The sequence below is a fragment of the Hydra vulgaris genome, chromosome 02 (genome assembly GCF_038396675.1).
Source record: "Hydra vulgaris chromosome 02, alternate assembly HydraT2T_AEP".
Classification (NCBI taxonomy): Eukaryota; Metazoa; Cnidaria; class Hydrozoa; order Anthoathecata; family Hydridae; genus Hydra; species Hydra vulgaris.
Window position 1 is genome coordinate 14,166,039 of NC_088921.1, and position 10,401 is coordinate 14,176,439.

The window sequence follows — 10,401 nt, forward strand, 5'->3', positions numbered from 1 at the left end:
TAAAGGAAAGTATTTGACAGATGCTGAAAAAATACAAATTAATTTATATCGTGGCTCAGAAATCTCACCAGCACTTTCTATACGAGAAATAGCAAGAAAAATTGGAAGATCTGACCATGTTGTACGAAACTACGTTGCAAAAGGTGACAATTACGATGTAAAAAAAGCAACAAACGGCAACAAATTTTTTGCAACTCATATTTTCGTTTTTTGTAGATTTTCTTTAGTTTTGTATGACTCGTACTAGCTCACACAATATTACAGAAAAACAATTAACTGTAAATAAAGGCGAAATATAATTTTAATAGGAATGTTATATGTAAAAAAAGCAACAAACGGCAACAAAGTATTAACAAATCGGCAAATTAATCGAATTCGCTTCGAAGCAACCAAAAATAAATTGAATGCAACACAAATAAAGGATAAATTATTATTGCCTGTCACCAATAAACATGTAAAAACTTTGTTGTATACTTATAAATAATTTATTAAAGTTTAAAAAGATTTTGAGGAAAATCCTTTTTTTTAACGCAATAAAACCTGGTGTAAATTGAGTTTATACATTTAAAGCGCCAAAGAAATGGACAGCAAGGAGCCTTTCTGTCAGTTTGAAACACTATTTTGCAACTCATATTTTCGTTTTTTGTAGATTTTCTTTAGTTTTGTATGACTCGTACTAGCTCACACAATATTACAGAAAAACAATTAACTGTAAATAAAGGCGAAATATAATTTTCATAGGAATGTTATATTTAGAAAAGGTTCAGCTTTAAACATCATTGCGATATTTTTTGAGAGATTTTTTTTTGTTTTCTGATTTTCTTAGTTCATGGAACATTTTTTTTTTCCACGTTTAGTTAAAGTTTGTTACATTACGAACCACATTACCTTTATATAAATGTTCGTTACCTATTTTAAAGTGTTTTAATATCTCTGTGAGAACAAAAAATATTGGAATTATAAGTTGTTGGAAGAGCAGTCATGAAATTATTTTTCTGTATCTCGAAGTACAGTAAAAATTACCTACATACATTTTTAAAAATGCATAATACACATAATAGCATATTTCAACTATTGTGCTTAGAAACAAAATAAATTTTTTTATCAGGCTGTTGAAAAATCAAACTTGCTATTCACTGATTATAAATCAATTACAGAAAATTACAGAAAAAAAAATATTTTAAAAATGAAGTGTTTGAAGACTGCAACGCTCTTGGTTTAAACTTCGTCTAGTGCATGATAAATGGCAAAAAAAAAAATTAAATTCACGCAACCTGATGTTGTGTCAATATTAAAAGAAACATTCCAGTTTTGGAATTTGAAAGAAAAGAGAGATTCGTTTGAATTTTTGATGGAGAAAAATGTTCCGAGAAGTCTTATCTAATAATTTGTGGAAAACACACCGGCTGGTTATTAGCATTTAATGCTAACAACTGCGAGTGTCGTTTCAGCTGATTTTATTTTATTTGGTGACTATTTTATAACTTATTGCCGGGTGATAAAAGGAAAATATATAAAAAAAAAATAAGCAAATAAAATTATGTCTAAACGATTTGCTACTAATTATAAGTCGTTTATGTTATAGAAATAAAACCGGTCCTAAAATAGAATCCTGAAGAACCCCGCAACTTATGGAGTATGGAATAGTATTATTTTGATGATAGTATTAAAATTGTTTTCAATTTACTGTAGTTTATTTTATTTATTCCAACAATTTGCAACTCGGTTTGTGAAAAAGTGCTTACGTTCTGAATAAACTTTAAATAATTTGGGGTTTTAAACATTGGAATTAATTCTTAAGTCTTTAAATATCTTGCATTGCAGTATTAGGTCATTTAAAATCATGTCATTGAGGTGTTCACGGTCTACTGCCTCTGTGAGGAGTGATGGAGAATTTGTCAGGTATGTAAAACAGCCTTTTTGATGTCCAAGTCTTTGTTAAGACTTTGAAATTAGCTCGCATTGCACAATACTTTATAATATTTTCTTCGATAAGTCTCTCCGTCACCTTTCACATATGTTAACAAGGTGTACCGAGCGGAGAGACACTGGCCTGTAGTTACAAGTTTTGAGTTTATTTTATTTTTATAATAAGATAAAAGTAAGAGATCTGGGACATCCCCAGTTTCGTTTTCACCAATTCGTTTACGAAACAAAAGCTCCACTACTACAACACCACCAAACAATAATTACCAACTTACAATAATTATAAAAACCAAATAATAATTAAAACCGATTAAACAAAATAACAAACTGCTTTGTTTCCACTATAAAGAACATTATTTTAGTTTTAAAAGACAAATAAAATTTGAAATCTTTTTATTATTATTTGCATTTTATTTAGAGTTATTTACATTAAATAAAAATTTAAAGTAAATAACTGTAAATAAAATACAAATAATAAAAAAACAAGACTTGTGAAATTTATTCAACTCTAATTTTATATATAATTTTGATTTTTAACAAATAGTAAATTATTATAAATAAAATAAGGAGTAGTCATAAAACTTTTATTACGCATATATTACCATAAATTAAGCATATATTACCATATGTTTCATTACGCATATATTACCATAAATTACGCATATATTACCATAAATTACGCATATATTATCATATGTTTCATTACGCATATACTACCATAAATTACGCATATATTACCATATGTTTCATTACGCATATATAACCATATGATTCTCGATTTAACTCGCTACAACAACTCGCTACAGCAACTCGCTACAGCAACTATATTACTATTACTATTATTGCTCTAAATTTTAATTTTTTGATGTAAACACAATTCGTATAGTTGCGTACCAGATGTACGATGCGCTTTCAAGGCCATAAAGATATATCGATATGTAAAAAGTAAAAATGTAAAATAAGCAATGTAAAATAAGGAGCCTTAAAAAAAATGTATTCTGTTTAATTGTTTTTTAATTTTGTTTTTATCTATTATAAAGCAGTTTTAATTTAAATCTTTTCATCAATTCTCACTCAAAATATGTACGATTAGCTACATAGAAGTGTTTTATTAAAAACATTTTAACAATTCGCAAAAAAATTTCAAAACAAAAAAATCATTTTAAGCATTAATTTTAAGCATTAATTATCATTTTAAAAAGTTTTTGTTTCTTTAATACAAATTTTTTTATAACACTAAATTATTATACTACATCACTTTATCATGCTGATGAACCTGTGTAATGTTGCTAACGTAACCATATAAACGTTTCCATCATCAAGACATCGAAACAATTCAAATAAACAAGGTTTAAGATCATTAAAAATGCTATTCACAAATTAAAACATTTTTCTATTCAATAAATTATTTCTTTAGGTTAAACTATTTTTGTTTGACTAACTGGAAATCCTCTTTACGTTCAGTCGCAAGATAGTTTAGGTTTTCGAAAGCTTGGAGCGAAGAACTGCCAGAGTAATGAGAACAGCTTCCTAATCGTAAAAAATTAATTAGACCTAATTTTTGTTAAATATTTAAAAGTCCTTTTAGGTTGTACACTTCTAAAAAATATTGACCAAAATATAAAGATAAGATAATTAAATTTTTTTATTTTTATTTTATATTTTTCTGTCGATGCATTACACAGGGTTTATTTCTGAAATACCAGTAAAAATAATCTTTATTACTAATAATTTTAATAAATTTTAATATTGACTACTTAATCGAATACCTGAATTTATGGAATTCATAGATCATAAATTGTCTATAAGAAGTCACGTGATACCCACCCAGCGTAGGACGGAGCCATGGCGTATGAATTGAATGATCCAAAAAATGACGGAAAAATGACTTGTGAATTGAATGATTAAAACAAGTTGAATAAGAATAGCTGGAAACAAGTGTAAATGGGGAATTCAATTGCTTATATAGATAGAACAAAGAGGGTCATAAAATCCAATAGTAGAATATAATCCAATAAAAAAAGTAATAGGAAATAGAAAACCTACGGAGTCAGTCAATAGATGCCCGTGAAAAGGTCAATCAATAGATATCCATGGAAAAGTCAGTAAAAAGATGCCTCTAGAAAGTTGAAAAGTTTTACCAGAAATTGCCAGAAAACAGCGATCCGCAGTTTTCTGGCAATTTTAAAGTAAATTATAATAACAAGACAATGTATAGAAGAGGTTTTATAGGTTTATAAGAGTCAATAAGAACACACAGATCTTTATATATATGTAAGTTTATGCGGATCTTTGTATCGAATTCTAGATTCATTTACTCGATGCAGTTAAGGCAATTTTAAAATATTATAGCGCCTGTATGATATTTTGTTGACTAGGACATGTTTCCGTGAAATAATCAGGTCTGCGAATTATAAAAAGACGAATAAAATTAAAATGATAAATGTTTATAGCGAAAAACTCAGACCGAAGATTCTTTTAAAAAAAATTTATTTATAAAATCACAATCGCGCGTCAAAATTTAAATAAGATTTTAAATAAATACGTTTTTTAGGTAAAATGAACATCATAGTTTTGACAATTTTCCTTAACTATAAGCTCTTTCTTGGTCGGAATTCTAGTATTTTTTGTGAAAATTGATAAAAATATTGTACTTTGACAACTATATATAGTTAATATACCGATTAGAACTAGGATCTATAGTAAATTAAGGCACTTTTTCAAAAGGTTTTAACTAAATTCATGTTAACGCCGATGAGAGAAAGTGATCACTTTCTAAAGACTCCAAAAATGGTGTTCTTTAGATTCAACATTAGGGGTAGTAAAAAGGATTAGAAAATTATATATGAAAAAGAAAAGTTTCTTTAAATATTAAAGAAAAAACGAAGTAAAAAAAATTATACCATCTAAAGTTCTTATTTGGACATAATAAAACCAAATTCCAAATAAAAGAATTATAATAGTTTGTAAACTAGACCGAGTATGGACCTTAAATGGATCCAGAATTCCATACAAAGATCCAAAATGCTAACATTTATCTCAATTTCAGTCCATATATTCGATTTCAAATTATTCAAGTTAGATGCCTTCCATAAAGTGCGTACGTATGGAGGAGGAGGAGGTACTCAAAAATTATTACAAATAGCATTTCTGCCACCATGGATTTTTTGATTTTTTTTTTTGTAACTCAATAGAAAAATATTTACTAGCAAAATATTTATATTTATCATATAAAAAAAAAAAAAAAAAAAAAAAAAAAATTATTACTTTTAGAATTAATAATATTTTTAGTAGTGTACCACCTTATGAAAAGCACATATTAAATTTCTATATACAAAAATATGTCAACATAAGTTTATTACCTAATAGGAACAACCCAAATACTATTATAATATATATATATATATATATATATATATATATATATATATATATATATATATTTATAAAGGTCTTTTTTATACATAAAAGTTAATATATATATATATATATATATATATATATATATATATATATATATATATATATATATATATATATGTATATATATATGTAAATTTATACATAAAAAACAATAGTAAACAAAAAGTTAAAAAAATATATTAAAAAGTTGAAAAAATACCTCAGTTCTAACAGTTCTAGTTCCTTGATTTGAACAATAATTAATAAAATGATCAAAAAGTAGTGATACATCAGTGTCACGTAGTGATTCTTCTGACTCAAAACTATACTCCAGTCCTTTTGAACCACCAAAAACAAGTAGAAGATGACTAAATTAAAATATTATATATTTTTAATTTTAACAGAAAGTTACAAATTCCTCAGTTATTATTTAATTGGGTAAAAATAATTTAAAAACTGGAAGCTAGTTATCAATTATAATAGTATTGCAAAAACATAAAGTTTAAAAATGCCTTTACCCAATTTGTAAATAGTTTTAGGCAACCATTACCAATATTTATATTTCAATTAAAATATGAATATTAAATAATTTTATTTTATTTTGGATAACCAAAAAAAAAAATTAAAAAAAAATGCAAGAACAAATAAAGTTGATTAAAAACAAATGTTATTACATTTACCAGTAGAGGAATCAAAATTTTTATGTTATTTAAATATTTCATTTTACATTTGAACAAACAAAAAATTCTATTTTAATTTGTCAATTCAATCTTTGGAAAAAACCAAATATTGTGCAGTAATGAAATTCTTTTAAATGGATTTTAGCAACAGAACAGGTTTAGCAACAGTAATTCATTTAAAAATATAAAAGTGTTTCTTCTGCCCCTTCATTTCCAACTATGCACCGATGAGTCAGAGTTTAAACATGGTAGTACAAGTAGATGAAGGTTGACTATGTAGTGGACACCCAAAAATTAAAATAGAAGAAATTATTGAACAAGTTTATATTTTTTTTTGAGCTTTACAATTAAGTTTTGCCCCAGGACTCCAAGCCAGCTTGGAGCGGCCCTGTATGAATGTACTAATGAAATTCATAAGTGTCGAGAAAAGAAAAAACATATATATTTAATAAAATACACAATTAAAAGTTTAATTAGTTTAATTAATTAATAATGCTATGAATTAGATAAAACTTTAAGAGAGTAAACAAAAAACAAATAATTAATAATAATTATAATAATTCTTAGATTTCAGCAATAACCATATAACCAAATTTTTTAAATTATATAATTGAAACGCCAGTTTATAATTGCTCTGTTGAAGATGTTTAACAGTATGTCTCTGATGAAATAATAAATTATTAAGTTAAAAAATGTCAACTTTTTGGTATGTCTATATATAATCAACAATTTAAGTAAACAAAAAACCAATTGAGCTTCTAAAACTAACCGAATGGTATATAATGGTAATATGAATAAACTTTCAATTAATTTAACTAAAACTAATTATACTATTTTTCATCGCCTCCATAAAAAAAGATAAAATCCCTCTTGCACTTCCAGAACTTATAATTGGATAATATATCGTAAAAAGAGAATGTTCAATGAAACTTCTCAGTGTAATAGTTATAATAGTACATATTATTAAATAAACAAACAAAAATTAAAGATTGAAAAGTTAAATTGAATGAAAAGATATAAGATTTTTAAATTTTTACTTGACTAAATCGACTTTTAGTCAATTAGTAGGAAGTCCATAGTCAATTAAATGGACTATTCAATTTTTTAAAGTGGACTAATTTTGACTTTCAACTAGTCGAATTTTAGTCAATTTAGTCGAAGTGGATAACAACTCAAAAATTAATGATTTTTATTATAGCAATCAAAAATATAGAACACTATAGTGCTATGCAAAGAAAACTTGAAACAATGGCTGCAATATGCCTAACATTTAGATAGGTCACACACTCCTGTTTTAAAGTAGTTGAAACCATACCATTCTAAAAAATTTAGTGTATAAATCATAAAACTACTCTTAAAAAAATATTTGCATTTATACAGGGGTCAAAAAAAAACTTATAAACCTGGCCCCTCTGACTATTCCCAAAATCCATTGATGGGCAACCGACCATAGTTCATTTTGTCAGAAAATATTAAGGTTAGTTGCCCCTTAAGGTGGGTCTCAACGACAAAATGCTTTCTTTAGAAACCAGTAGCAAAAAGCTTCCACTGCTTAATAACTAAAAAAATCGTAACTTCACTGTAACTGTTGTTTTGTAATCTTCTACCAAGGTTGAACAATCAAGGTCAACAATGATTCTTTAATGTCTTTTTGGAATGTTGGCTTTAAATTTACACCAAAACAAGAGTAAACAAACGGTAATGAAACAAAATTACCCAGAAGTCTAAATGCTTTGGCGAATGATTATAATGGGACTGGAAACAAGTTATAGTACTCACCTAAATTTTAAATATTTTTGGGCATTTATTAACATTATATGATTTATTTTTTAATGATTTTGAAATACATAAATCATTTTAAATCTTTATAAATAACTCTGGATCAGCTAATTCAGGGTTGCCACTATAATTCTGGAATAAAATTTCCTTATTTCCCTGATTTTTTCAATGAAATTTTGCTTATTTTTTCCTGATATTTCTATCATTTTTATATTTTTAAAACAGGTAGCCTGCTTTCAATATATAAGAAATTTTTATATTTCTGTTTTAAATGGAAAACTAATAACTTGTTTGATAAAAAAAAGATTAAATACATTGTACCCTGTTAAAAACAGTTGAAACTAGCAAACTGGTCTTTGAAACAAAAATAAAAACTAATACTAAATATAAAGAATGTCAAAATATTAAAAAGCAAAAAATAACTAACATAAGAAAGAACCAACATTTAAAATATTTTAAAAAACTAGAAAGGCAATAAAAATTTTCATTTAAGTCCTGGTACTACTGAACTCAACTTGTTTCTCTGCGCAGCAGCCTTGTTCGTCAAAGTTCGTATTTTGAAGTTATAGAGTTGAGAGAGGGTTATAACCACAATTAAACAGTCTCCTCATCTGTAGTGGCCTTCTGGGCCTTGGGGAGGTGAACTAACAAAAAAAAGATCTTTTTCCTGCTGCTTAAGTCCTAATACTACTTGATTCAACAACATTATCACATTACTTTCTATTTCTTTTGTTTGCAACTTTTAATTTTCCTCAAGATATTATTAAAATTTCAACGAGGCGTTACAAACAGTCTTTTACTGTTAATTTTTACTTTCTGGGTCTCAATTTGTTAGATATCATAAGATCTTTGATAGTCACTTGTCTTTTTTTACAAAAGACAAGTGACTTTTCTTTCATGTTTCCACTAAGCAATAAATATTTGTACTAAAGCCCCTTTTAGTTAATGCTTGACCATGAATTAACAGAAAAACAACAAACAAGACTTTTGAAAAAACCTTGTATTTTATGCCAACTTCGATGGTTGCAAAATTCATCTAAATAATTTCTAGTGTGATATTTTTTTTAATGCTGGTAAAAGATTAGATGAACTTTTTTCTAAAAACTTCGAGAATTGTGTGAAAGCGAGATCATGATCATTTGAAGAGATTACAGAAAAGAATTAGATGAAGTAAAAACTGATCATCTACAGATTTGATCTGTATTAAAAAATCAGCTTTTTTGATAGAATTTACTCTGAGCTAATGTAACTATTTGCTTCAAGAAAGGAAGATTTAAACTTTTTCAAGAATTTAAACAACTATAACTCAACAATCTTTCATGAATATATTGATCACATCTTGAGATCACACCTTTTAATTTTTAATTCCATAACATTACATAATGCAAAAAAACTAATTGTCGTTGATTTTAACAGCTGAAACTTCTACTTTCCAGTGAAATAAAATTTCAGAAGTTGACTCCCATTGATGATGTGGCCTCCCATTGATGATGCTGCATAAATCAATTATGGAATCATTTGGGTTTCTCTCTGATATCTCACTAAGATTTTCTGCAACAAACTAGCAATGCAACCAAAAAAAATTTAATTATTGAAAGTTAATTTATCTTCAGTTAAGTGACAGTTACATAATCAGCTCTTCTGGCAAGAGAACCATGGAAAACATTGCAAAGTTTGCCTTCATTAACTTCCTTGATTAAAAACCAGTTTTAAAAGAAATATGGATTACATGGAGGTTTCAACTCTTAATTTTAAGAAGTTTAGGTAGCTCTAGTTGCTCAGACTACTTATTAATAAGATCAAGAAGTAACTAGTTTATTTTAGGCCATATGTACATAGTTTTTGTCATATTTATGCAATTAATCATTGCTACTAGTGGTCATACTTTCAAAAATTAAAAGATAAAAAGAAGATTTCGTGATATTTCTTGTTAAAATTATGTGTAAACAATACCCAAGCTCAAAATTAATAACCAAGTTTTTTTCTATCAATCTTATAAGATTTAACAGTTGTGTTATCAGGAAACATTTTTTAATATAGTAGATCATTCTCATTACACTACAAAACAATTTCTCATTAAGTTCAATGAGAAATTGTTTTGTACTGCATGCAAAAGAGATACCTTCACAAGTTTTACCAGATTGATCTAATATAAGAACTTCTTGGTTTTTAGATATAGACTGTGCAGGTTTGAAGTAACAGGACACAGGTTTTGACTTTTTGACCATGTTTTTACCCCCACCATGTGACTTGTCACAGCTCTTTGATCTATACTTGATAAGTTGAATTGATCTTGGCATGTTTTGCACTTGACTGACTTTTTATCTGTGCTATTTACCAGCCATTTTTTAAACAATGGAGCACTCAAACATTCTTCATTGAAATAAACTGTCAATTACAAATTTTAAATTTTTATTTATTCTAAAAAAAGAGAATGAAAATATGGTTTTAAGAAACTTTGAAAGTCTTCACATGTTGCAGCTAATTCTACACAAAAAAACTTTGAAAGTCTTCAAATGTTGGAGCTAATTCTACACAAAAAGGTACCTAATAAATTCATTTAAATTACTAAAAATGGTTCCACTTAAACCAACATAAAATGTTTTAATTAAAC

At 26.7% G+C, this 10,401-nt stretch overlaps 1 protein-coding gene across 1 annotated transcript in view; it reads right to left on the reverse strand.

Moving 5' to 3' along the window:
• Positions 1-3,086: 3,086 nt before the first annotated feature.
• Positions 3,087-10,401, reverse strand: part of LOC100206864 (putative methyltransferase C9orf114 homolog) — a 31,145-nt gene continuing 23,830 nt past the window's right edge. The window contains exons 8-9 of the mRNA XM_065790182.1: positions 5,549-5,696; positions 3,087-3,456 (exon numbers count right to left, since the gene is read on the reverse strand). Coding sequence (XP_065646254.1) covers positions 3,403-3,456; positions 5,549-5,696 — 202 coding nt within the window. The 3' untranslated portion in view covers positions 3,087-3,402. The remainder of the gene's footprint in view (positions 3,457-5,548; positions 5,697-10,401) is intronic.